Source organism: Neofelis nebulosa, chromosome 15 (genome assembly GCF_028018385.1).
Source record: "Neofelis nebulosa isolate mNeoNeb1 chromosome 15, mNeoNeb1.pri, whole genome shotgun sequence".
In the NCBI taxonomy this organism is placed as follows: Eukaryota; Metazoa; Chordata; class Mammalia; order Carnivora; family Felidae; genus Neofelis; species Neofelis nebulosa.
Window position 1 is genome coordinate 1,118,082 of NC_080796.1, and position 27,997 is coordinate 1,146,078.

A 27,997-nucleotide genomic window follows, 5' to 3' on the forward strand; every position below is an offset into this window, starting at 1 on the left:
AACCTGGAGAGCTGTCCACCTCCAGAGATGTCAGCCCTGGAGCGTCAAGAAAACGGCCCAGCCTTTGGCTACAGTGGGAGGCAGCGCGCCCAGCAGATACCTGAGCAGCCCTGGAGTTTGGGCTCAGACAGCGGCTTACACGCTCAGTGCCTTGACTTCCTCCCCTGTGAAGCGGGGCGGTGGTATTTCTCTCAACCCGGGCTGTTGGGAGGCACACGCCTGAGACCGTGTGCATGAAGCACTCAGCCCAGCACCTGGTCCGTGAGCACCCAAAAGGCTCCTGGCTTTTATTTTAAGTCACTTCTCCAGCCAATGGGAAACACAAGGTCAGCAGCCGGTCCAGGTTTTTCCCCTGTTAGAGCCCAGGGAACAGCCAGGGAGACCTTTGCCCCAACACTGAACAAAGAAGTGGTGTGAAGAGAGGTTTCTGCTTCTGCTCACGTCCACGTGGAGGCAGAAGCGACTCAGGGCTGTGACAGGTGTCCCGCCGGGAGGGGAGGAGGGAGGAAGACAGTGATGCGGGCCGGAGGGGAAAGGAGAAACAATACGGGTTGTTTCTCGGGTCGGGTTCGGGATGATCTGGAGTCTGTCCCCATCCCCCACGGCCTCAGCCCTGTCTGAGCAGGAGCCAGGGACTCAGAAAGGCGGGTCTCCCTCCCCTGCCCCCTTGTGCCCGGGGCTGCACTGGTGGGCACAGCCCCCTGGCTTAACCGCGAAGCCTGGACACCGCGGGGGTGGCGCGCAGGCACTCCTGGGCCTGGAAGGAAGCTCGAGGTCGTCTGGTCAATCACCCCGGGCAAGTCCTGCGCCAGCGGCCGCCCCACCCGGGGCTGGGACGTGCAGGCCGCCCCGGAGTCTCAGGTAGCCCGTCGTCTTATCAGGTCCCCGAACCCGACGGTTTGGGTTTCCAGGTGGAGATCTCCTCCTCCTCCCCTCCCTGCAAGGCCCCCTCCCCCCACACCCCGGCCCCCCTGGACTCCAGCAGGGCCGCGGGCAGGGGTCACCGAGGAAAGGGCCCAGTGGCTCCCACCTGCACCCCCCGGGGGGGGGCGTCTGAGAAGGAAGAGCCCCCCCCCCCCCCGGCTGCGCTCCTGCTCCCCGGCCGGCCGGGTCAGCCCCCAGCGAAGGCGGGGGGGGGAGGGGGGGGCGGTCCAAGACGGCTGCGGGGAAGCTAGAGAAGCACGTCCCCGCCCTGCCCGGAGAGAGGGGGTCCGCGCGGGCCGGGACCCTGGACTCGGCCCCGGGAGGGCTGCGGGCGACCCCGACCCGGCGCCCCTGCCCACCGTACCTGCGGCGCCCGCGCGGCGGCTGCACCTGACCGGCGGGTCCCGCCCCCGAAAAGTTTCAAAGTGAAACTCCGGGCGCCTCCCGCACATGCGCACCGCGAGCCCAGTTTTCGGATCCCGCCCCCGCCCCCGCCCGACCGCGCGCCGCCCGGGGACTTACGCCCGGAACCTGACCCCGCCCCTGCGCACCCGGGGCCGCCCCGCGGGGGGAGGGGGCGCAGGTCCAGGGGTCCCGGGGCGCGGGGGCGGCTGTTCCTGGGGCCCTTCTAGGGGTCCCGCTGGGGAGAGAGACCTGGATGGCATGTGCCCTTGCAGCCCCGGCCTCCTGTGGTTGCAGCGATAAAGGCGCTCTCTTATCTCCCTACTCATCACCGTGACCCTGACCTGAGCCCCGGCCTGTGGCTCCCTGCGCTGGGCTGGGGTCCGGGTGTCTCCTGTTGCTTCCCTGAGGGGTTTTTTCCGTCCCATCTGGCCTCCTCCTTCTCCCCACCCCGCTCCCGCCCCCACTAGTTATTTCCTGGAGTTTGCAGAGGGCCCCTGAGCTCGGCCCCCTTCGACTTAGTCCCTGCGCTCTGCCCCTGCTCTTGGCCCTGGTCTGCTCGGCCTGGTCCACTCACCCCTGCGCTTGGCCCCGGTCCGCTGGGCCCTGGTCCCCTCCGCCGGGTCCCCTTACTCCTGCGCTCAGCCCTGGCCCGCTCAGCCCCGGTTTGCTCGGCCGGTCAACTTAGCCCTTGCACTCGGCCCATGTGCTTGGCCCTGGCCTGCTCGGCCTGGCCTGCTCAGCCTCTGCGCTCAGCCCTGGTCCACTCAACCCTGATCCACTTAGCCCGGTCCGCTCAGCCCCTACGCTCCACCCTGCAAGTGTGTGGACATCTATCCTTTCCTGCTCTTACCTCCGCTGCCCAGAGCCTCACACTTGATCCCCCCCAAGGTGATGGGGGTGGGGGGTGTTGGCTGGATGTCTGCCCCCCCACCTCCCCAGACTTATCAGACCTCCTCTCACACCCCTCTCCTGCATGTCCCCACTGCCTCCCTGCCTCAATTAATGCCACCAGCACCTGCCTGGTCTGTGCTGAAGGGTCCAGGGAAATGCCTGGTTCTAAGTTTATCTATTTTGAGAGAGAGAGAGAGAGAGAGAGAGAGGGCACACGTGCACAAGACAGGGAGGGGCAGAGAAAGACCAAGAGAGAATCCCAAGCAGGCCCTGCACTGTCAGCGCAGAGCCCCAGGCCGGGCTCAAACCCAAGAACTGTGAGGTCATGACCTGAGCTGAGATCAAGAACCTGATGCTTAACCCACTGAGCCCCCCAGGTGCCCCAGCAAGTGCCTGGTTCTAACTAATCTCTGTAATTAGAATGGTGAAGCCACCCACTGACCAAAAAAAGAAAAGAAGAAACGTCAGGGTCTTTGACTTCACAGCGAAGGGATTTCTAAATTTTATTTTCAGTAGGTTAAGTTTATTTCAAAATCAAGAGAAGGCCAAATGGGTGAGACGGTGTGTTGAGGTAACTAACCACAGCCCCTGTTATGGATCAGACAGTATGAGGGGTGCTTGGGAAAACACGGTTTCCTTAAATCTCCAGTAAGTATATGGGAGTCAGGAATCGTTCTGTTTGATGGGGAAGGAAATAGGGGTTTTCAGAGTGTGGAATTCAGAGCTAATTAACGCTGTGCAGACCGGCTAGGAATTAAGGTGTCCTGGCTGGGATCCTGCGACACAGTCACAACTTAACAGCCCCTATAATCTGGGCATTCTAAATTGTCTGGGGCCCCCCAGGTGGCTCAGTCGGTGAAGCATCCGACTTTGGCTCAGGTCATGATCTCACAGTCCTTGAGTCCCAGCCCTGCTTGGGGCTCTGTGCGGACAGCTCAGAGCCCGGAGCCTGCTTCGGATTCTGGGTCTCCCTCTCTCTCTGCCCCTCCCCTGCTCACGCTCTGTCTCTGTCTTTCTGAAAAATAAACATTAAAAAATAATAAAAATAAATTGTCATAGCCAGCGTTTTCCACAGTTGCTCCCCTCATGTGCCCCTAAATCTAAAGGAGTGACCTACAGGCTTGTGTGACTGATGATTTTCATCACAGACTTTTTTATTTTGTAGAAAGTAGAATTGAAACAAAGCCGGCTTGCTGTGCCCAGAACCGTAAGGCGTCCACCACGACAAAAAGATGTCTGTTTCGATTGTAAGAGGACAGACACACAGGGCTCAATGTGTTTCAATCCTAGCTTCCTGTGTTGCTCGGCTCCTTCCTTGATTTTCTAAGCAGGTTGACCTAATCTCTATAGAACTTTCTGTTCCCTTGGGGTTCTGGGGAAAATAGAGAAATACAGAATAAAACGTGTTTCATTTGTTTATTAGATAATGCCCTTACAATCCGGGTTGGAAATGCATAACCCGTACTTGACCGGACCACGTAGGCCCTTTCCACAGAGCTTAGCCCAGACCCAGTGAGGGGACGAGGAGACAGTGACAGTTTGGGAACTGACAGAGGTAAGTGCTTGGGATGTGCAGTGAATGACCAGAGCAAAGCACGGGAGTCGTGACCCTGGGCAGAAAAATTAGGAGGTGAGCTGAATGGACACAGGAAGCAAATTCTGAGCTCAGTAGATGGCCCAGCGTTAGCCATCAGCAGTCCTTAGTCCCCAGCTGTCCCGATGCCTGGATGCACACAGAGGCAAGTCCATCGGAGGCCACAGCCAGCCCTAAGGCCCCAGCCTCCTGGGCACAGGCGCCCCGTCCCACGCGCAGCTGCACTTCTCCACCCTCATGTTGGGCAGGCTGACCACCTGGGGCCTGGGCCTGCTGCCCTCCTTGACGCCCACGATCAGGGGCAGCGAGGTCATCTCCGAGGCGACGCACTGTCGCGGCCCCGGGAACGGCCGCCTGAAGGTTGGGGGCTCCGGGGGCTGCTGGCACGCGCCCACACACTCGTAGGCCAGGAAGCCCGGGGGCTCCAGGACCCAGTTCTCGGCCCACCGCATGCCCCGCAGGTCAACGTAGGTCTCCTGGCGGCAGCAGCGGGCGCCCTCCATCGCCTCGGGGGGTCGCAGTCGCCCTGAGCTCTGCGGGGACGGGAGGGGCGCAGGTCAGCTGAGGTCACGGGCCTGGGAGGGCACCCGGGAGGGAGATTTACCGCCAGCTCTCGTCACGTTGCACAGGCTGGGGTTTGCGCCGCGGACGGGGAACCACCAATAACCAGACCCTGCGCAGTACGTGGCCTTAGTCCCGGGACGGGGGGGGGAAACCCCGCGTCCGTTGATTCCCACGGCGCCCCTGGGAGACCCCACGCCAACCCGCCCGTTCGTGGGGGCCCCCGAGGGCCCAGGCGCCTACCCGTAGGCCCCGAGGTCCAGGGTGTGCAGCTCCAGCTGGGGCTCGCCCTGCCCCGTGCCCTCCTGGCCCTGGGACGCGAAGCGGAGCAGCGTGTGGGCGCCCGAGGCCCGCGGGCCCAGGTGCGCCCTCTGCACGGACACCTGCAGCAGCAGCGGCTGCCCAGACCGGCCCAGCTGGCGCCAGAAGTTCACGGCCTCGGTCACGTCGAAGGCCTTCCAGCCACTCCCCTGGAGGGACACCAGCCTGCGACACCCGTGGAGACGGGGGCCTGAGCTGGGGCTGGGGACACCCCTGGGGGGAGCCTGCCCCGCCCCACACACTGGGCCCACCTGCCCCCTCCCCCTCCCCTCCCCCTCTTCTCTCCCCCCCTCCCCCACACTAGGCCACATGCCACCCTCCCCTTCTCCCCCTCCAGCCCCCTCCACCTCCCCCTTCCCCCCCACGGGGCCCACCCACCCCGTCCCCACTCCAACAGTCCCCCTCCCCCCCCCCACTCCCCGCCAACCCCCACCCACCCTGCCTTGCTGGGCCCACCTGCGCCCCCTTCCCCTCCCCTCCCCACTGGCAGCCCGGCCACGGCCTCCCCACCTGGAGTCCACCAGGTAGGTGCGGTTCGAGCTGTCCTCGTGGATGCGCAGCCACTCGACGGTGACGCGGGCGCGGGCGCCGTGCGGGGACAGCCGCTCGAGCCTGCGCAGCGCCGCTTTGGGGACCGGCTCCTGGAAGAGGCGCAGCACGGCCTGCACCAGCTCGCTGTTGGGTGGCAGGCGCCCCTCCATGCCGAACACCAGCACGTGCGTGGAGGCCTCGGCCGCCAGCAACCTGCCCGCCACCTCTGGGGACGGGAGCAGGGTCAGCAGGCAGGTCAGGCCTGCTGGGAGGGCGCGGGGCCCAGAGCCAGTGAGCAGAATCCCCCAGGAAGGCAGGGAGAGGTGGGGGCGGGGCCTCACCTGCACAGCCGCCTTTTTTTTTTTTTTTAGTTTATTTATTTATTTTCATAGAGAGACAGAGAGAGCGAGTCCAAGAGGGAGAGGGGCAGAGAGCGAGGGAGAGAGGGACTCCCAAGCAGGCTCCGTGCTGACAGCGCAGAGCCTGACGTGGGACTCGATCCCACGAACCCCGAGATCACGACCTGAGCCAAAACCGAGAGTCAGACGCTTCACCGACTGAGCCCCCCAGGCGCCCCGACACGCAGCCTTCTTTAGGGGAAGGCGCTCAGCTAAAGTGGGAGGGCCAGCGGAGAGAGGGAGGCAGAGAGCCACCGTGGATATCTGTGGTCACCAGCTGAGAGTGGCCTTTCCAGGAGGGAGGGCAAGAGCCCCGACTTCCTCTCCACTCCCTGCCTGAGGGGCTCCTGCCCAGTGAAATGTCCCCAACCGGAGGAAGAGGCACCTGGGGCCTGTTGCCAGCTCCTGTTCCCCAGAGGCACCAGGCCCCGTGTCCCCAACGCCTGAGGCTCCGGGCTGACGGTGGGACCACCTGACCACGGGCCACGTGGCCGCCAGCGGTCAGCTCTGCAGAGCGTTCAGGACCAGCCTCCTCGTCCCCAGGCCTCCAGGCGCCTGACCGGCCAAGGCCATCCTCCCTGTCACTAGCCCCAAGTCCCCTTTCTCTGTCTCCCCTCCTCCCACGGGGCTTCTGCACCCACGAGGGTGTCGTTCCTGCCTCGCCTCTGCCAGTGGGGCCCCTGGTGCAGACGGAGCCCAGGGCCCCGGATGCAGCCACGCTCACAGTCCCGTGGAGCTCCCCACCCCCACGACGGCCACCCCGGGACAGGCCCGCTGGCCTCAGCCTCCCCGCTCCCAACGAGCACCGGGCTGCGGTGGGAGGGGGACCTCACCTCGGACCCTCTGGCTGAACCTCTTCCCGCGGGAGTGGGCGCCGTGACTGCGCCGCAACAGGGCCACGTACTGGGCCCTCACGTGGGCCGGGGTGACCAGCCCCTCCACGTCGCGCTGGTCCAGGACGGGCGCCTCGCGGAGGCCCAGCTGCCGCAGCAGGCTGGCCCGCACCTGCTCGCCGGTCAGGGCGGCCCCGGGGCCCGTCAGGGGCAGCGCCCAGAGCGCCCAGCACAGCCACAGGGGCCTCATGGTGCCGCCCGGGGATGGGGGGGCGGGGGTCAGAGCGCACGCGTCCCCCGAGGAGGCTCGGCGAGGGTCCCAGCCCGGTGTGCGGAGGACCGGGCCCGGGCCAGCTTTATAGGCAGCCCTGAGCTGGGCCCGGGCGGAGGGGGGAGGTCACACCCCTCGGACCTCCTGGGAGCTCAGCAGCCAGACGGTCCTTGGGCCTCGAGGAGGGGGCCGTCTGGAAAGGGCACAGAGGCCCGTCTGGACTGTGGACAGCTGGCTGTTGCTATCTGCACGGTGGCCGGGAGGCCCTGCCTTGCTTCGCGCCGCCTGCCCTGTTAACCTCACAGATGTGTCTCCTGGAGAAGAAGCAGGCGTCTCCTCTGTGCCACGTTCCCAGTCTCCCCAGTCACAGAACCGACCGGAGTGTGGCCCTGGCGTCCAGTTGCTGGCCGCAGGTAGAGTGCCTGCCCGCCACCAGGGCTCTTGGATCAAGGACCAGTTCTGGTGCAGGGATGAGCCTCCAGCCTGGTGTTCGCAGGGCGGTGGGGACTGCTGAGATCCTGGGCTGTCCCCGGTTGGAAATTCCTGCTCCGGGGACCCTTCCCAGGCCAGGGAACCTATGATCATTTAGCACCGATGGGTGGGTGTCCAATAAGGACCCTCCCTCCCCCTCTTCTTGGCTGTTCATGGATTCAGACATTAGAGGGGGGAAACCAATCCATGGCCCCTTCCGACTTCTGAGCCAGAAACCGAGGGGTGACATACTCAGACTCACTAATTAGTTGCCGTTTATCTGAAGTCCGGATTTCAGTGGGAGTCCTATACTTTGATTTGCTAAATCTGGCAGCCAGAAAGCCAGTGTGGATTGGGACATTTGTTACAATGGGCCGTGGCAGCCCCATCCATGGTGATGCGGAGGTGGGAGTCTGGCTTCCACCTGCACAGGGTCCCTTGGGCCAGAGATCCTCAACGGCCCTGGGGCCAGATCCTGTGTCCTGAGGGAGGAGAGGGGGGTGAGGGAATGAGGGATCAGTGCCACTGCCTGAGGGCCTGTTTGGACCCAGTCAAGGGCACTGTGGGGGACACCGGACCGGCCTGAGATGTGGGCAGCGAACCTGGCACCCAGCTCGTCCCGGAGAGATGGGTGGTGGGGGCCGGGCTGGGCAGGAGGTGGGAGCCACCACCTCCCTCTGCCCCTTCGGGCCAGGATTTGACCCCAGCCAGAGTCCAGGCTGCCACGTGAGGGCCACGGGAAAACGTGGGCTCGGAGGTCACCTTCAGCCTCCATGCTGGGGGACGAGCCTGACCGGACCTGGGCTCAGAAGCAGAGGGGACTCAGGGCAGTGAAGGCTGGAGCCCAGGAGCGGCTTCACGTCGGCATCACCCTGTCCCCTCCTTTTCAGGGCCGACTCTGCTATGGGTGTCCCAGAGATGGCCCGAGGCCCGGCCCCAGGTGCCCTGGGCTGTCCCAACAATGCCGCCCTCAGCCTCCCAGACCCCAGGTCTGGGGCCCACATGGCCCCGTGGGGCCCTCCCAGGACGGCCGGGGTCCATGGGGCCGCCCTTGCCCAGGGCTCCCTCCACAGGAATGGGGACCCACGTTTCAGTTCGTCCAGCCCCTTCCCGGCAGGAGTGAGTCCTGGGCTCTCCTCGCTGTGCCACCCACGAGCTGTGTGGCCTCTTGAGTCACTAAACCTCCCTCCTGACAGCTATCTGCTAGTCAGCTGGGTGAGGCCAGTAGAGCCTTTCTGGAAGGACGCCTTTGCATTCAGACAAGGAGAGCTGATGTGGATCCGGGCTCCTAAGCCCCTTCCCATGAGCTCACAGGATACACATTGTTAATGCCCCCATCTGACAGATAAGGAGAGCACACACAGGCAGGTGATGAACTTGTCCAAGGTCAGGGGCCAGGCCGGGCACCCCTCAGTGCTCTCATTAACAGTCTACGACCTTGGGCAAAGGCCTCAACTGCTCTGAGCCTCTGTGAAATGTCCACATTGTTTTCCACCCAGGGTGTGGGGAGGGCGAAGGAGAACCGTGAGGTCCCCAAAGGGAAGGGAGGCACCAGGCTCTGCAGGGGTGAGAGTGCCCACTGTGCATCCCCCAAAATGGGCAGTGGGGCACCCTTTGGCTCCTAAACACAGCTTTGCAGGGAGTGCCTCCGGTCCCCTGGGCCCCCACACTGCACTTGGGCTTCCTTTCCTGTCAGCTTCCTCTTTGTCCCCACAGGTGTCCCCAGGACACAGAGAAGGAGCCAAGTCATCAATAAATATTTGCTTAATTAATTGAAGAGAAAGGGAGGGAGGAAGAGAGGGTTATGGAGATGCATGGCTTCCAGAAGATCCTTCTTCAGGGCAAGATTTGGGGAAAGAGACTGGCTTCTGTGGGCATTTTTGTTTTTGAACGTTTTTTACTGGGTAGTCAAAAAAGAGAGTATTATTGCTGACAACTCTCCCCAAGAGAGAAAGAAAGAGAAAAGGGAGGAAGGAAGGAAGGAAGGAAGGAAGGAAGGAAGGAAGGAAAGGAAGGAAGGAAGGAAGGAAGGAAGGAAGGAAGGAAGGAAGGAAGGAAGGAAACAAGGGAAGGAAGGAAGGAAACAAGGGAAGGAAGGAAGGAAGGAAGGAAGGAAGGAAGGAAGGAAGGAAGGAAGGAGGGAGGGAGGGAGGGAGGGAGGGAGGGAGGGAGGGAGGGAAGGAAGGAAGGAAGGAAGGAAGGAAGGAAGGAAGGAAGGGAGCCGTCTGCGCTGGCCTACCGCCTAACAGTGATCGTTCTGTTTGGAGTTTCTGAGCCCTGGGCCTCTGGGTCATTAGAAGGGAGAGGGAGGGCAGCGTCTGCACTGAGGAGGTGTGGATGGGGAGGAGGGCGGGCCAGAGCGCTGTGGACAGAGACCAGCAGGCGGCAGGCGACAGCGACCATCGACCATCGGGAGCACAGCCTGGAGATGGGCCGGAACCGATGCTCGTCCTCCAGAGGACCACCTGGGTGTTTTCTCGACCCCGGGGCCGTGGTTCACCGACTGGGAGGGAGCCCATCCACCCGCCGGGATCGCTGCCTGTCCCGGGGCTCCTTCGCTGGTGACCTACCTGTCCTACCTGTGTCACCCATCCCAGGTCCTACCAGAGTTTCCGTGCTTTTGTTCTGGGCGGAGTGAGGCCCGCGACACAGAGAGCAAAAGACAGGCTCGTCAGATACGTCGTGGAAGTTGCGGGGAAGGGGGCCCCGTGGGAGCTGGCGAGGAACCAGCTCCAAGCCCTCTGGGGCCCAGCCGCCCTGCCCCCTCCAGCGGCTCCCCCTGCCCCAGCACCAGAGGAAGATGCAGGGGTGGGGAGGGAGGTCCCCGTGCAACCACGCATGCGCCCACCGTGCACCGCTGCGCGGAGGCTGGTGCGGGTCCCCATGCGGCCCTCCGGGGGGGCACAGAGGACAAGCACTTGGGGGGGGGAGGTCCTCCCCACACACCAGTAGTCCCAGTCCAGGGCGCCGGGAGCCCTGCAGGCCCCGTGTCACCCCCCAGAGATCAGCCGCTGGCCGCATTGGTGGCGTGGGAGCCCCGAGCCTGCCTGGGTCACACGGGCAGGAGGACGGTGTGGGTGGGACAGCTCAGGGACAGGAAAGCCAGCCTCCCTGGGACTCTGGTGGGCTCTGAATATGGGGACATGGGGGCCCCCACATTGACCTGATGTCCCCCACCTCCAGTCCGGTCCCTCCTCCCCCCCATCCCCTCAGGTACTTCCAGCCTCAGACAACTAAGTGACACTGTCCCAAACTGTCCCCAGGGAGAGAAAAGGGCCAAAGGGGGCTCCGCAGCTGCGGGAGGCCTCCTTCCTCCAGCCACCGCTCTTGGGCACGACCCGGGCCACCCCACCCCTGTCCCCAGACGTGCCCCCCAGATCGCGGTGCCCCCTCCGAGACAGCTTCTGGCCCAAGGAAGCCTCCAGACTCGGGGGGCCACCCCACCCCGTAGTTGTGGGGCTCTGCCTCTCTCTCATCTCATCTGGCTGAGCCACCCAGGCGCCCCAAACTTAACTTTCTTAAAGTAAAACATTGTGAACATTAGCACTGTGAAAGACTCCTCCTGTTTATTAAGCACCTACTGTATGTATATGATGGGCACTCTGTTGACATCTCGATTAACCCCAAGACGTTCCTTGCCAAAAAAAAAAGGACATAATTCCCAGTTTACAGGTGGAGACATATTGAAGAGGGTAGAAAACTCGCCGGACGACACGCAGCTCGTGGACGGCACAACGAGGAGAGCCCAGGACTCACTCCTGCCAGGAAGGGGCTGGACGAACTGAAACGTGGGTCTCCATTCCTGCAGAGGGAGCCCCGGGCAAGGGCGGCCCTGTGGACCCCGGCCATCCTGGAAGGACCCCAAGGGGCCACGTGGGCCCCAGACCCGGGGTCTGGGAGGCTGAGGGCGGCATTGTTGGGACAGCCCAGGGCACCTGGGGCCGGGCCTCGGGCCGTCTCTGGGGCACCCACAGCGGTGCCGGCCCTGAAAAGGAGGGGACAGGGTGATGCCGATGTGAAGCCACTCCTGGGCTCCAGCCTTCACCGCCCCAAGTCCCCAAATGTCCTCAACTGCAGGCCCTCGGTCAGAGCTGTCGAGGGTCTCCTCGTTCTCCCCACCCCAACGCCCCCTCCTCCCCTCAGGGACAGCAGGTCTGGCTTTGAGATGACTTCCCCGCCCAGCAGACCCCACAGAAGGCCTGGCTCTGCCCAGACCCACAGCCTGGGGGGCAGGGCCCCTCTCCGTGCATGACAAACGTGGGGGCCGACCCCCCCGTGACCAATGTCCCTGTCCACAGTGGCTTTCTTCTGTTTGATTGCCCCGTTGTTTTACGTCCCCAGCAAAACTCTTGAGCCCAAGTGGAATCCACATCCGGGAGAGGGGCTGTGTTTGCAGAGGGCTAACAGGTCTGGGAGAGTGGCCCTCTGTCTCCACTGGTCCCCGTGCTGGGTCCACACTCAGCCTGCTGTATTGAAGGCAACTCACCGTGTCTCTGACCCCGGGCCAGAAGGGCCCCCTTGAGCCGCACACGGCAGGAGGCCAGGGAATGAACCGGCTTCTCTTTCCTCCCGGCTGCAGGGGCGTCTGGCCCGACCCCCCACACTGGGGGGTGACCATCTGGGACCAACCATCCATCCCTCGTCCTGGAGGCTGTGACTGCCACCTCCCTCTGCCTTCCCTGCCCCCACAGTCCACAGGAATCCCAGACAAACTTTAATCAGAGGTACTCTATTAATTAAAACCCTCCCGAATTAACTCAAAACGGATCACAGATCTAAGTCCAAAATGCAAAGCCACAGAGGTGTCTGGCTGGTTCCATCAGTGGAGCAAATGACTCTTGATCTGGGGGTCGTGAGTAAGAGCCCCACATCGGGGGTAGAGTTTACTTTTAAAAATATATGCGGGCGCCTGGGAGGTCCAAGCATCCGACTCTTGATTTCGGCTCGGGTCATGATCTCACAGTTCATGAGTTCTAGCCCCGCGTCGGGCTCTGTGCTGACAGCTCCGAGCCTGGAGCCTGCTTCTGTTTCTGTGTCTCCCTCTCTCTCTGCCCCTAACCCACTCCCATTCTGTCTGTCTCTCTCAAAAATAAACATACGTTAAAAAAGAAAAAATCAAGTCAATTAAAACACAACCACCACCAAGCAAAAACCCTCCAATGACTTCCTGCTGTACTTTTGGATGGAACTCAAATATCTTAAAGCCCAGGCTGACCTGGGCCAGGCTCACCCCCCTGCCTCTGAGCCCACGGTTCCCCACTTGCTCCCCGACAGCCAGTCACGTGGGCCTTCTTACCGTCTGCACACCTGCCATGCCGGTCCTACCCCAGGGCCTTCGCACTAGCCGTCCCCTCTGGCTGCAAGGTGCTGAGCCCTGACCTTGGCAGGGTTAGCTAATTCCTATCATCCAGAACTCAGATCAGACGTCACGTCCTCAGAAAGCCCTCTCTTGCCCATGCATAAAATCTGTGCGTCCCTTCCTGCCCCCACCCATCAAGGTCTCTCTTATCATCCAGCTTTATTTTCTTCCTGCTGCTTGGTGCTATCTGAAATCACCTTCTTTATCTGTTTGTTTAACTGCTTGTGGACGACTCCCCATTAGAATGTAGACACCACGGCTCGGTGACTTTGTCCGGCCCATTCACGGCTGTGTCCCTGTGGGAGAACGGCTGCCAGCCCCCTGTGCTGGATAGTCGATCAATATTTGTTGATTGCATAAATGAAGTAACGAATGGCAAGATGGAGTCTTAGCTCTGTGTGAACTTGGGGAACGTCTCAGGATCTCCGTCTCTTCGTAAACTCGATTTTTCATCCAGCTCCAAAGCACTAGGAAAGAGCGAAGGGTGGGGGGCTTCTCCCTGCACAAACCCTCGTCCGCCTAAGAGGCTGCAGGTTCCCGCCAAGGATGGCCTCCCGGGGACCGGGAAGGGTCGTCAGCTCCCCAGCTGTGGCCCACCTGCCCCGGAGCCCCGGGAGCACCAGGCTCATGAGGGCAGGGCCGTTCCTCATGCAGCGAGCCCTGCTGTGGACCGGGAAGTCTCTGTACCCGCCTGGGACCCCGGTCCCAGCAAGGAGCGGGACCCCAGGTCCGCACAGGGGCCCCAGTTGGTTCTGTGCTGCGGGGCTGACCCTGAGCCTTACTGAGGAGGTGAGCCTGACTTCATTTCCTTCTCCGGAAAATAGCTCTGAGGTGTGCGGTCTCCCCAGGCCCAGGAGAGGCTCTGCCCCCACCCCCCGGGAGCCCACAGGGGCCCTCCCCCACCCCCACCCCCGCCCCGTCCCAGGGCATCTCCTAACAGGAGGACACCTTGTGCATCGAGTGGGGGTCACACTGGTGGGGACGGGGTGGGGAGAGGGAAGCCCCACAGGACAGGGCAGAATCAGAACAGCAGGAAACACCCAGACCCCAGCCCGGCACAGTGCAGAGCGCCACAGGCGGGGGCTGTGGTCACGGTCACGGGCAGGCAGGTATGGAAAGGCTCAGAGCTGCCAGAAAGGCTCTGAGGGCAAGCTTCCTTGTTCTACAGACGGGGAAACTGAGGCCTGCTGAGGTCCTTGCTAACGGAGCGGCAAGGCTGGAGTCAAATGTCTCGGTCATGGGACGCCCCCCCCCCACGTCTCCAACCCTAGGCCCCCGGAGCCCCACGCGCCCCCCATGCTCTGTGCAGTGGGCCCACGGGGCTTTCCTGCGGGAGAACAAAACTCCAGTTAGAAAGCCTCACCCCTGCAGTTAAAACTGGAGAGACACGGCAAGTGAGGGAGGGCCGGTCCCCAGGGCTCCGTGTTCCCCGTGCAGGGCTCCAGTGTCCTGCCCTGAGCCCTAGAAGGGAAGGAGGCTGCAGGGGAGGTGGGAGGCAGGGGGAAAAGTCTCGGGCACCTGCGGGCTGGTGTGACACAGCCCCTGGGGTGGCTGAGGGAGCCTCGAGGGGGCACGGGCGGGACCAGTGAGCTGTGTGACCTTGGGCAGCCCAGGGGCCTCTCGGGACAAGAGGGATTCGACCTGCGTGTGCTCACATCCCTCCAGAGACGCCAGTTCGAGACCACGGCCGTCTCCCCTGGTCGGGAATCATCCAAGACGTGTCTCTGTTTCATTCTGAGTCCCTTTTTACACTGGAGGTTTCCGCGAGAGGCGTCCGCTCTGTGTGAGCAGCAGTTGAGTGAAACAGAAGCATCCGCTGGGGTGCGTGCATGTGCGTGTGTGTGCGTGTGTGCGTGATGGTGCAATCCCTTCCCTGCAGCACTGGGGACCGAGGGGACATGAGCAGGCTAGGGGTGGTCCCAGGAGATGTTCTGGTGTCTCCGGAGCGGGGACAGCTGTAGGGAGACTCCAGATATGGGGAGCCTGGGGACAGCAAAGGAACAGAACGGGAGACACCACAGCCCCGACCGGCGGCGGCCGGTGGTGACCCCCATGACCGCACTGGTGGGACGGATGACTGACTCTGCAAGGTGGAGGCAGCCGCTCCAGCCACGACCTTCGCCTGCCGTGAGCCTCCCCACTCCCCCGGGTTCTGGTTCCAGAGCCCAGCTCCCTCCACCCGGATCACTTGTGGCCTCTGTCGCCGGCCAGGCCTCTCCTCCACCTCGTCCTGCGAGCTCCCCGCACCCCCGCGCCCCTGCCCAGACTGCCTGCCCTTTGCTCTCTGGTCCTTCTCTTCCCCTTCTCCCTATGACGTCCCTGTTCCCCAGACTCTGCGTGTTATGGGCTGAATGCTGTCCCCCAGAATTCATGGGCGGACGCTCTAAGCCTCAGATCTCAGAACGTGACTGTACTCAGAGGTACGGCCTCTAAGGAGGTGACTGAGGCAAAACAAGGTCGCGTAGGTGCCCACAGGGGATTTTCGTTGCTGAAACCCCCCGGGCTGGGGGACTTCTCTATACAGTCCAAGGAAACGGATATTCTGATGTCCTCACTCGTATGTGCACAGAGTCCTAACTACCCGGCTCTAAGTTACGCTGAGGCTAGTGCGTCCACACCCGGGGCCTCGGCCTCTGCCCCCACGTGTTGTTCGGAGATGGGGTCCCCCGGCAGAATGGGTGCTCTCGGGCTCTAAGTTACTGCGGCTCACCACAGCCCTGGGCGACCCGGAGCCTCGTTCTCCTGGCTTGTAAAAGTGGGGATCGAGACGCCCACTTGACGGGGCGACCAATTCAGACAGGCGACCAAGACGAGGCCTGGGCTTGTGAGGCTCGGGGCGGCCGGCGTGAAGGGCCCGGGCCGGGCTGCAACCTGTACTCGGCGCTCAAGGACTGCAGCCGCTGTTCGGTCATTTCTCACAAGCCTGACCTCCTTGCAGGATCTGGCAGGTCAGTGAAGGGAGTCGCCGAGCGGGAGGCCTCGGCCCCTGCTTTCCCTCACCTGCCCACGGTCCCCACCGAGCCCCTTCTCAGCGAGTGAGGGTGTTTACTGAGCACACAGGGTGAAGCCTGTTGGGGGGGGGGTGGGGGCAGCTTATGTGCACAGTGATCACACAAACTCTTTTTTTTAAAGTAGGTTTCACGTCCAGTACAGAGCCCGACACGGGGCTTGAACTCATGACCCTGAGATCAAGACCTGAGCTGCAATCAAGAGTCAGATGCATAACCGACTGAGCCACCCCGGCGCCTCTTAAATTCAGTTTTTGCAGTTTTTTTTTATGCTTATTTATTTTTTGAGAGGGAGAGAGAACGAGCAAGCGTGGGGGAGGGGCAGAGAGAGAGGGAGACCCAGGATCCGAAGCAGGCTCCGGGCTCCGAGCTGTCAGCACAGAGCCCGACGCGGGGCTCGAACCCACGAACCGTGAGATCGTGACCTGAGCCGAAGTCGGACATCCCACCGACGGAGTCCCCCAGGCGCCCCTGCAGTCTCCTTTCTTAAGTGGAAATAGGCCCGCCCTCCACCCCCTGCTTAAAACCCCCGTGGGTGCTCCCACCTTCGATCGTGGGGTCCCACAGCCGTGCCACACCAGCTCTGGACGCCTGCCATGCGGAAGACGCTACCGACGTCGAGTGCTGGCGGGCAGTCCCCGCCTGGCACAGGCACCTCTTCCCTCTGGAAGGTCCCCTTATCTTTCAGGCCCAATCGCAGCGTCACCGCCTCTGCGGGCTCCTCGCAAGCACCTGCTGTCCGCTCCCGGCGCTCTTACCGCCTGTCGAGCGTTGACCGCCCGGAGGGACGGACTTACGGTCATCCTTCCACGTCTCCTTCCCCCACCAGATCAGAAGGCCCTTTGGGGAGGAAGAGACTGGGTCACATCCGCCGCTCTGGTGTCCCGCACGCCGTGGGGCTCCGGGCGTGCAGATCGAGTAAATCACTGACCTCACGTGAGTCTCCCACCGAACCGGGCGCTGCCTCCGCCTCCGCCCATGTCACCCCCCGCGGCCGGGGAAGGACAAGGTGGCTTCAAGGCCACCTTCCATCTCTGCCTTGCCTGTCCCTTGACCCCGCGGTCCCCGGGGTGTCCGACCCCTAGGGCTGCCCTGGACATCTCAGGATACTGACAGCAGCTCAGCGAGGGTCTCGGTATGCAAATACTTTGTAGCTCATTCCAGATAAGCCGTAAATAAACGCCTCCTGACGGTAACGGCCACGTCTTTTCTCCGTCTTCGGCTCCTTTCTGGCGTGACTCCTCCGACGCCCAGGCGTGTTGGCTGTGGCCACAGCTCAACTCCGTCCAACAGCATCTCTCAGACTCACAGGACGTGCCAGGAGGCGGCCCCCCCGACCACCCGAGGACTCTGAGGTTTGGGGTGGGAGACGACGACCCGCCAATTCAGACAGGCGACCAAGACAAGGCCGGGCGCGTGCGGGCGAGGCTGGGTCTGGGGTCTGGGCTCAGGGAGCATCTTGGAGAGCAGAGGGCAGTAAGAGTGGAAACGGGACTCAAGGCTGCTTTCCTCTCCACTGGCCTCCATTAAAAAAGGCAGGCGAGGGGCGCCTGGGTGGCTTGGTCGGTTGAGCGTCCGACTTTGGCTCAGGTCATGATCTCGTGGTCCGTGAGTTCGAGCCCCACGTGGGGCTCTGTGCTGACTGCTCAGGGCCTGGAGCCTGTTTCAGATTCTGTGTCTCCCTCTCTCTCTCTGCTCCTCTCCTGTTCACGCTCTGTCTCTCTCTGTCTCAAAAATAAATAAACGTTAAAAAAATTAAAAAAAAAAAAAAGGCAGGCGATTGGGGCGCCCGGGGGGCTCTGCCGGTTCAGCATCCGACTCTCGGTGTCGGCTCAGGTCACGATCTCACGGTTCATGGGTTCGAGCCCCCGCATCGGGCTTTGTGCTGACAGCACGGAGCCTGCTTGGGATTCTCTCTCCCTCTCTCCGCCCCTCCCTTGCTCGCTTACTCTCTCTCCTTCTCTCAAAATAAGTAAACAAACTTAAGAAAAAAGAAAGGCAGGCGACCGGGGGCACTGGCTGGCTTGCTCGGTGCAGCATGACTCTTGATCTCCGGGTCGTGAGGGTGAGCCCCACGTTGAGCGTAGAGATGACTTTAAAAATAAGGGCAGGCGATCACTTGGTTTGAGAACCAGTCTGGAGCCAGTGGTGCCGGGAACAGGGGCCGTGGCTGCCCCCTCCCCCCCGCCCCCCACCAGAGCTCTGGATCTGGGACCTGCCTTCCTAGCTGTTATGTTCCCTGAGCCCCAGATTCCTTTCCGATCCCCATGAGAACAAGAGCAACTCCTGGTTATTGGAGCAGCGTCCGTCCTGTCGGACCGAGCCCAGCAGGTGAGTTCCCGGAGGACAAAGCAACTTGCCTCAGGTCACATGGCTACCAAGGGATGTGACTCTCCAGACCTCTTGGTGAGACCAAGGAGAAGCCTGGACACGGGGGGCCGCTCCACAAGGCCCTCCCTCAGCCGGGCCACCCAGGAGGCAGCGAGGGGTGAGGGCGGCCGAGAGGTCACCTGCCTGCACACCGGGGACGGTGATGCTGGGGGCAGGGGCAGAGGCTCGGAGGAGGAGGAAGATTCAAGAGCTTCCTTCTAAGGGATACTAAGCCGCTTTGTCACTGTGTCGCGGGGAATACGTGAAATCACCTGTCACAGCTGGCAGAGGCAATGAGATGGCTCCGGTGTCCCTGCAGGGTCTCCTCACGTGTCCGGCGACCTGGGCCTCAGCGGTTAGCGGCTGGTGCCCTCTAGTGGCGCAGCTGGGCAGTGGGGCACCGGCAGCCAGAGCACAACGTCCTCCCGGGCCTGTCCCCTTTGTCAGGGGCACGTATGGGAGCCACCTGCTGTCCCTGAGCGCTCTCTGGGGGACAATGGGGGACACTGGAAAGAGGAAGTGGGGTCTGAAGACTGGGATTCCGGCCCCAGCTGCTTTAAATAAGTGCCTTGGGTTCTTCATGTAAGCGAAGGGATGCCCACGCCCACCCACCCCGCCTGCCTCGGGGACCCTGGAGAGACAGGTGACAGCTCCTTGCCAGGTCAAAAGCATTGCTGAAGAGCAAACTATTGTGCTCATGAGAAAACAGTGACAGCGCAGGTCCCGGATGCCAAGGATGGATGGAGGGCTGGTGTGGGGGAAGGGGCTGGGGCAGGGGAGCCAAGGAGGAGAAGGCATCCCCCGCAGAGGCAACGGTGTAAGTGCCGCTGGGGAGGGCGGCGGGGAAGGGCGTCAGCAGAGACAGACACGTCCGTGCAGGGTGAAGTGAGCCTCCGGGGAGAGCCAGGCCATGGGGTTGGAAATGCTCACTTCCTGTCCCTTTCTCTTAATCCAAAAGGCAGGTAGGTCCGTACTGCCCAACCCGATCTACAGACTCGATGCTCTGCCTATCAAAATTCCAGGGGCATTTTTCACCGAAATAGAACAAACCATCCTGAAATTCGTGTGGACGCACAAAAGATCCTGCACGGCCAAAGCAAAGCTGGAGGCGCCAAACTATGTTACAAAGTTACAATAACACAAACAGTATGGTGTCAGCGGGAAGACAGACACGTTGATCGAGGGAACAGAACAGAGAGCCCCCAAATAAACCCACACGCATACGGGCAGGCAATTACGACAAAGGAGGCAAGAGTATACAACCGGGGAAAGACAGTCTCTTCAATAAATGGCAGGAAAACTGGACAGCTGCATGCAACAGAATAAAACTGGACCGTTTTCTCACACCACACACAGGAACTAACTCAAAATGGATTAAAGATCTGAAGGTTAAGGCCTGAAACCATAAAACTCCCAGAAGAAAACATACGTGGTAAACTACTAGACATTGGTCTTGGTGATGATTTTTTTTTTAATTTTTTAAATGTTTATTTATTTAAAAAAATTTTTTTTTTCAACGTTTTTAATTTATTTTTGGGACAGAGAGAGACAGAGCATGAACGGGGGAGGGGCAGAGAGAGAGGGAGACACAGAATCGGAAACAGGCTCCAGGCTCCCAGCCATCAGCCCAGAGCCTGACGCGGGGCTCGAACTCACGGACCGCGAGATCGTGACCTGGCTGAAGTCGGACGCTCAACCGACTGCGCCACCCAGGCGCCCCAATGTTTATTTATTTTTGAGAGACAGAGAGCGTAGTGGAGGGGCAGAGAGAGAGGGAGACACAGAATCCGAAGCAGGCTCCAGGCTCTGAGCTGTCACCACAGAGCCCGACGCGGGGCTCGAACTCACAGACCTTGAGATCGTGACCTGAGCCGAAGTCGGACGCTTAAATGACTGAGCTACCCAGGCGCCCCCTGATGATTTTTTTAATTTGACACCAAAAGGAGAAGGAACAGAAGTGAAAATCGACAAGTAGGACCACATCGTACGAAAAAGCTTCTGCACAGCTCAGGAAGCAATCAACAAAATGAGAAGGTGGCCTACCGACTAGGGGAACACAGCATATCCGATTAGGGGGTTATAGCAGAAATAGATAAAGAACCCACACAGCTCAACAACAGTAACAATCATTTCATCAGAAAATGGGCAGAAGATCGGAAGAGGCGTTTCTCCAAAGAAGACAGACAACAGCCAACAGACACGTGAAAAGATGCTGAACATCACTCACCATCAGGAAAATGCAAATCGAGACAATGAGATACCACCTTACGCCTGTCAGAATGGCTAAAATCGTAAAGACAAGAAAACAACCGGCGTGGGCGAGGATGCGGAGAAAGGGGAACCCTCGGGCACCGTTGGTGGGAATGCAGACTGGTGCAGCCACCGCGGAAAACGGCGCGGGGGTTCCTCAAAAAATTAAAAACAGAAATACTACTCCACTTCTGGGTTTTCATCTGAAGGAAATGAAAACGCTGACTCGGAAGGGTGTCTGTCCTCCCACGTTCGCTGCAGCATTATTCACAATCGCCAAGACACGGGAACAGCCATCCATCGACAGGTGAACGGACAAAGAAAATGCGGCATAAATATGGGGGAATATTACTAGGCCATAAAAAAGAGTGGAACTTTGCCATTTGCGACAAGGACGCATCTCAAGGGCATTATCCTAAGTGAAATTCGTCAGATAGAGAAAGACAAAGACTATATGATACGATCTCTCTTACATGTGGAATCTTAAAAAACCAAAAACCAAAACCAGGATCATAGATACAGAGGATATTGGTATTTGCCAGAGGCAGTGGCTGTGAGGTAGATGAGATGGGTGAAGTGTTTTTCTTGTTTAGTTTAAATGAATTGAATAACTTGTATTTTTTTTTTGAAGTATAATTTAGGGCGCCGGGGTGGCTCAGTCGGTTGCGTATCCGACTTCAGCTCATGATCTCGCGGTTCGTGGGTTCGAGCCCCGCGTCGGGCTCTGTGCCGACAGCTGGGAGCCTGGAGCCCGCTTCGGATTCTGTGTCTCCCTCCCTCTCTGCCCCTCCCCTGCTTCTGCTGTCTCTTTCTCTCTCTCAAAAATCAATAAAAGACTTTACTGACTCAGAATGTCAGCAACTAGGAATTTGAAGTTTTTCCCATTAAAAAAAAAAAAAGGGAAGTAGGAATATTTGCTTCTATGAAACAGAAAAAACTAAAACGTCTACTTCTTGAAGCACGTTTGCCAGAGGCTTAATACCGTCAGAACCTACCCTCCAGAGTAGGCTGTGAGGAGGCCAGTCCCGACCCTGTCGGCTTTCTGGGTCTCCTTCCCAGGCCCCTGCCAGGGACCCCTGCCTCCACCCCAGCTCCTCACCAGCCGGGCCTTCCCGCCCTTCCTCCCGCGGAGGGCCCGTCGGAGGGGCGAGGACAGCTCAGGGCTCCGGAAAACGGGTCTTAGGTTTAGGCCACGGGCTTTCCTCCTCACTGGCTGCGTTCCTAACTTCTCCCAGCTCCAGTGTCCATCAGTAAAATGGGGAAATACTAATTCCACCATAATTCTCAAATTAGGGGCGCCTGGGGGCTCAGTCGGGTAAGTGTCCAACTCTGGGTTTCAGCTCAGGTCATGATCTCACGGTTTGTGGACTCGAGTCCCACGACAGGCTCTGCGCTGACAGCGGGGAGCCTGCTTGGGGATTCGGTCTGTCTCCCTCTCTCTCTGCCCCTCCCCCACTCATTCTCTCTCCCTCTCTCTCTCTCTCTCTCAAAATAATAATAATAATAATTCTCAACTTAAAGGTGAAATGAGGTCGTGCATCTCGCACATGTAACATTGCGCCTGGCGCTCGGTCGGTTCAGGCACTTCGCGTGTTTTAGGTCACACAGGAGGAGCTGTTGACCAGGAACAGCGACAGGGTGTGCCGCCTGGTAAGGGCTACCCGGGCACACAGAGGCAAGTCCACGTCCCCCACTTCTAACTGGGGAGGCCGGGTCTGCATGCTGGCTGCCACGACCTCAAGGGAAAGAGAGAAAGAAAATCAGGTGAGAAGACCGCCTCGATGCCACTTTCCGGAAGTAACTACTGGTAACAGCGGGGCCGAGATTTGTACCATTTCCCAGGAGAGCAAAACTGGGGCAGCAGAGAAGGAAGTTTGGGGGGTCTGGAGAGAAGCCAGCTGTGGAATGGGGATTGAGGCCTGCTCTGGTCCTGATGGGGGCGGGGGCAGGGGACGGGGGTGGGGAAGAGCAGGGGGCAGGGGCTGGGGTGGGGGGTGGGGGTGCTGGAGGCAGGGGGCAGAGGGCAGAGAGCAGGGGGCAGTGGGGAGGGGGGAGGGGGACAGGACAGGCAGTTATACACACGCCTTCCTTACACCCCCAGCCCTCTCCGCACCGCCTTTTCCTCTGCCTGCCACATTCTCCACGTCCCGTGTCCACACGTGTCCCTGGTCCCGGGCCACCCCAAACAAGGACGGTCTTACTGACCGGGGACCGGGGCGCCGCCAGGCCGCAAGGGCGCCGGGCAGGGGAGTCCTTGGCACGCACTTCCCGGCGAGGCTGCGCGGGCCTCCAGCACCAGCTCTTACTCCTAAAAGCCTTGCAGGGGGCACTCGGGCCCGAGCTCGAAACCTGCGCAGGCCTGACTCTCGGGGGGCCCCGTGACCCCCCCGGGAGCTCCCAGCCTCCGGTTCTGTCTGCCTGCAGCTCCGGCCCCCCCCCCCAGCCCAGGGCCCCTCAGCTCTGTGGGAAGCTGGACGCAAGTGTCCTCCGGGGGGTGACGCCCTCCTCCCTCTCCCTGGAGGTCGAATCCAGCCCTGCCCTGACCGGGTCAAAGGGCCGAAGCGAAGGGCAGGCGCCCTTAGCAGGTGAGGTCCCCCTGTGCCGGGTGGGCCCCGCGCACCAGGGACGAGCCAGGGCTCGGCAGTTGCAGGTCCTGGGTAAGTGCGTGTTGGTGGATTTAGGCCCGGGAGGGGGTGGCCTGGGGGGGGGGTGAAGGAAAGATGAGGGTCACCCGTCACCTAGGCCAGTTCGCCAGCGGGCACAGCGCCCAGAGGCCGGGATCGAGTGTCAGACGTGGGTGTGAGTCCTGGGCCTACTCTCCAGCCAATGACACTTGGGCGACTCACTTCACATTTTTTTAATTTAAAAAGAATTTTTCTAACATTTATTTCTGAGAGAGAGAGAAAGACAGAGTGTGAGTGGGGGAAGGGGCAAAGAGAGAGGGAGACACAGGATGTGAAACAGGCTCCAGGATCTGAGTGGTCGGCACAGAGCCCGACGCGGGGCTCGAACCTACAAACTGTGAGATCGTGACCTGAGCCCAAGTTGGACACTTTATCGACTGAGCCCCCCAGGCGCCCCAGGTTTTTAGCAGGGTTGAGCCTATCACTCTGGCCCCACAGGGACGAACCTGGCCCACAGGCTCTCGGGTCTGGAGTCGAAGCCCGGCGGTCTGACTCACGCGAGGGGCCCACCATGTTCTAGACCGCGTGCTGGACCACTCCGCAAGGTCTCACTGCACACCCGCCGGAACCTTTCGGTGAAGCGTGATCCCCTATTTACAGGATGAGACCTGCACACCGGACTCGCTAACATCTCCCGGTTGCCCAGCTGAAAGTGGGAGGACTAGTGCACTTGTCGCGATGGGCACCCGGCGACGGATGGACGTGCCAAATCCCTACGTCGTACACTTGAAACGAATACGACTGTAGGTCAACTAGATGGAATTAAAGTAAAAATAAACTACCAGCAAATTGGCAGTGGCGGGGGGGGGGATTGGCAAAAACCAAGACTTGAACCCAGCGACGCTGATGCCAATGCCACAGGCGGCCAGCCCCTGGGGACACGCGCGAGGGACACTGGCCTGCATGGGGAAACCGCAGTTCAGTCCGGCTGTGTGGACGGCACACCCAGCCTCGGCCCCACCAGCGACCAGCGGCTCCATGAGAGCTGCCCCTGGGCCTCGGCATCTTGTGTAAGGTGAGAGAAAAATCATTCCCCCCACAGAGAGCACTTGTCTGGACCCAGCGTTCAGCAGGTAAGAGGCCCGACAGAGCTGGCAGCTTCCACCTTTGTGTCTGGGCTCCTGCCCTCCCTTCCTGCACCCCAGCCACTAGGCTCTTCTCTGCCATGAGCTCTGGTCCATTCTAGAACAATCTCCTGACCTGCTCCCAGGGGCCGGGACGGAGCAGAGTATCTTTCCAGCTCTCAGGGTCTAGCCCACAATTTCTTGTCTTTAGACAGTGCTCCCCACAGAAGGGTGGGGGCACCCAGTAAGGTCCTGGAGTTCCCTAGAAGAAATTAATATTAAGCATAAAAAAACAAGAGAAGAGGGGCGCCTGGCTGGCCCGGCTGCTAGGACGTGCACAACTACTGACTTTGGGGTCGAGAGTTCAAGCCCCACGTGGAGGGTAGAGCTCGTGTAAAAAAAAAAAAAAAAAAAAGCAGGGAAATACAAAATAAAACTTTATTCAAGCAACTAAACAGCAAACCAGAGAACACTTTGTTCCATGGGACACCTAGGGCAGGCGAGTTAAATATCTGCGCACTTTTCTAATTGGAACAATTTTAAGTTGCTCGTACCTTTCCCGTCTGTAACTCAAAGCGAACAGCCCCGCTCACGTTTGTACCTCTGTGTCCTCAACCCGGCAGCAGGCCAACCCTGCCTCAGGCTCCGGCTGGAGGACGTGACCGAAGGAGCCGTCGGCTGCAGGTCTGCAGACCTTCTTGCCGAGTGGGACTCGGGACCGCCCCCACCCACCGCCGGCATCAACCCCCGGAGCAGCGTCCCACAGACGGGATGGGAAACCAGCGTGGCCCGGCCTGAAAACGTCTGAGGAGGATTCGTCACAAGGCCCTGCACACTAGGGAGCCGAACCCGGTCCTGCACAGCCCCTCGGGGATCGGAGGCCTGGTGGCCTCACTCCTTCTTGCCTCCAGGGGCCGGGTTTCTCGTCAGGAGCTTCCCGGAGTTGGAATGGGTCAGCGTGGACACCGTGGGGGACTCCAGCTTCACTCTGTCCAGGAGGGTCTTCTTGAGTGCGGCCGGGGAGATCTTCTCCTGGTCGGCCATGGACTGCAACTCCCTACGGACAGAACCCCGCGGGGGTTACGGGAGCCCGAGCTTCACGAGGCCACCCGGTGCGCACGACCCCGGGCCCCCAAGAACCCGAGCCCGCCCCAAACCACAAGCCCCCAGATCAAACACGCCCGGAAGCTTCTCAGAAGTGCTCTTTAGCTACGTGTGAGTCACCACCAGGTGTGCAGCTCCCCACGGTGCCTGCGGTCACAGGAGGAGTCGGCATGGAAAAGCCCCGGGTTTGGAGTCAACGCTTCCCCGGCCCTGCCTCCACCACGTACTGGCCGCCTGAGCTTGGGGACGTCGTCTCTGAGCCCCACCTTCCTCACCCCGATAGATCACAGCCACCCCGCCACCACGGCCACGGTGGGCATTAGCGAAGTAAGGCCTGCAAACTCTCAGCTGAATCAAGTCTAATGAACCGTGGCTCTGACCGGAGCACAGACTCTGACGCCGCTAATGGACCAGGGACGGCAGGATCTGCCCGACGGGGCTGGCCCACGGGCCACGGGGAGATTAACCCACCGTGTTCGGATATAGGAGGCCTCCACGGCGTTGATGAGCAGGGAGCGGAAGCCCCCGCTCTCTAGGAAGTGCAGGGCGTGGATGGTGGCACCCCGGGCGAGCACACGTTGTCCTTGAGCTGGCCAGGGTGCTGCTCTGACGCCAGCAGCATCTTGGCAGCGCCCTGGGGCGGGAGGGAAGGAGGGGGGGCGGGAGCGGCCGGTGGGCCTTCGGAACTTCCACCCTTCCCCACACCAGCCCCGCCCTTCCCCAGCCTTACCCCGGCTTCCCCACCGTGCCCCACCCCCAGTTCAGGGACCCACGGAACCCCCATCCCACACCCCGGTCCAGAACGTGCAGCGTGTAGATACCAACCAGCAGGGCCTGGGCCCCCAGTCGGACGGCCAGGCGCCGGGGCAGGCCCATCTTCACCCCGCCATCAGCCAGCACGTCCAGGGCCATGAATGCCTGCGGGGACACTCGCTGAGCCCCAGGGCAGCAGGCACTCGGGGCATTCCCTAGGGCCCACTCTCCGGGTGACCGGAACTGGCGACCAGAACTGGCCGCAGAGGCTGACCTCCTCCGCTAGCTGGCCACGCCCCCAGCCCCAGTCTGCCTACAGCCCGCCTGCCACCCTCCGTCCCCAGAGGGCCTCACGTAGGCAGGCCCGCTGCCGCTGAGCCCGGTGACAGCGTCGATCAGGTCCTCCTCCACCTCGGTGCAGAAGCCCACGCTGCTCATGAGCTGTTCCAGAAGCTGCCCGTCCTCCACCAGGGCGTGGGTGCCCGTGGCGTACACCGTGGCGCCCTCCCGCACCACCACGGGCGTGTTGGTCATGCAGCGAATCACCTTGGGGGCCGGCTGGAACGCCATCAGCTTCTGGGACGCGGAAGATGCCCAAGTGAGTCTCTGCGGCGCAGCTTCCACCGGCACCCCGCCCCCTCCCACAGGAGCACCCCGGGGAAGAGAGGGGGCACCTTCTCCACAGAGCTGATGGTGACACCGGCAGCACAGGAGACCACGATGTGCCTGGCCTGCACGTCCGCCCCGATCTCGTCCAGGATGAAGGGGATGATGTGCGGCTTCACGGCCAGGAACAGGACGTCACTGTGCCTCACCGTCTCCTTGTTGCTCCGGGTCAGGTTCACGCCCATCTTCTGCAGGAGGAGATGGTCCAGGCTCAGGGCGCGGGGCGGCCTCGCTGGGCCCAGGTCCTCTCCGGGAGCAAGCGAGCCCCTGCCAAACCCACTCTGCCCCTGCAGCCTGGAATTCCTGTCCCTTGGGGAGTCTGCCCCTCCCCCCAGGGGCCCGAAGTCCCCGGTTCCACTACTAGGCGGGCGAGCTAAATACCAGATACGGACCAGCTTCTCCGAGGCAGCCAGGAAACAGCTGTCTCCCATCCAGGGGTTCGCATGGAAAGAGGCGCAGGCAAAGGGAAAGGTGAACCGGGAGCGCCAGTGGGAGACAGAGGAGTTGGGTCCAGCCTTGGACCATGAATGGACACCTGTTCGCCAGGCCGCGCGGTCTCCGCGTGGTCCAGGGGCGACCCGGAGGTCACCCCTCCGCTTTGGACTCCGAACTGAAAACCGGGGCCCTCCAGTTCTGGGAGCTGCCCAGATTTAGGGTGAAGAACTAACTCAGCCAGCTTTCCCAGCGATCACTCGTGCCTCAGAATAACTCCGAAAAGGGGCTACCGTGGGCTCCGCTTTGCAAAAGAGGAAACTGAGGCTCAGCGTGGTTGAGCACCTTAGCGTCGCACTGCCAGCAGGTGAATTAGGCAGTTTGTTCGCCGCGCATCAGTGTGCCGGGCGCTTAGCACACCTCGGCCTCCATCAGTGTCGGGCCCACCCCGCGCCGTCCGCCCCCTCGCCCGCCCCTCGGCCCCGGCCTCCCCGGCCCCGCCTACCCGGAGCGAGGACACGGTGGGCAGGTCCATTTCCGGGGAGCTGGCTATGATCCTGTGGGCCGACAGGATGCCTGCGGAGAACGGGACCCGTCAGCCGGCGCCCCCGGGAGTCCCGGACTGGGCTGCGGCCCGTCCGCCCCCGCGCGCTCACCTGCGGCCGTGAAGCCCCGCGCCAGCGCACAGGCCAGCTGGCCCGCGCCGATGAAGCCCACGCTCATGACCGCGGGAAGGGGCTCGGCGCCACCCGGGAGCTGCACGACGCTGGGCCGACAGAGCCCCAGAGGCCCGCGCGCGCCCCGGAAGCCAGACCCGCGGGGCTTCCGGCGGCTTCGGGACCCCTCCCCACTGCCTCCGCGGCAGACGGCGCCGCGAGGGCGGCCAATCCGCGGCCAGAAGCTCGACGGACCAGTCCGCGGCCAGAACCTCGGACGGACCAGTCCGCGGCTGGGAGCTCGGGCCGTGTGCCCGCCCCTTGCGTCCGGGATTGGGCGGTCGGAACCTCCGGAGCGGAGGCCGGAAGTCGCGTCCCCAGCTGGCGTGTTCGTCTGGGGGCTCCTCCAGGCGTCCGGGGGTTCCGGGCGCGGGTCAGGCGGAAGTGTGGC

General features: G+C 61.5%; 1 protein-coding gene and 2 pseudogenes across 2 annotated transcripts in view; all 3 read right to left on the reverse strand.

Annotated features, from left to right (window-relative positions):
• The window catches only part of LOC131495872 (CSC1-like protein 1), a 28,828-nt gene extending 27,429 nt beyond the window's left edge, over positions 1–1,399 (reverse strand). For both annotated transcript variants that reach the window (XM_058701047.1, XM_058701045.1), the window contains exon 1: positions 1,289–1,399. In XM_058701047.1, the coding sequence (XP_058557030.1) occupies positions 1,289–1,376 (88 nt within the window). In that variant the 5' untranslated portion in view covers positions 1,377–1,399. The remainder of the gene's footprint in view (positions 1–1,288) is intronic.
• Positions 1,400–3,987: 2,588 nt separating this feature from the next.
• LOC131495927 (left-right determination factor 1-like) lies at positions 3,988–6,708 on the reverse strand (annotated as a pseudogene).
• A 17,651-nt stretch (positions 6,709–24,359) lies between these two features.
• LOC131495934 (pyrroline-5-carboxylate reductase 2-like) lies at positions 24,360–27,692 on the reverse strand (annotated as a pseudogene).
• Between the last annotated feature and the right edge of the window lie 305 nt (positions 27,693–27,997).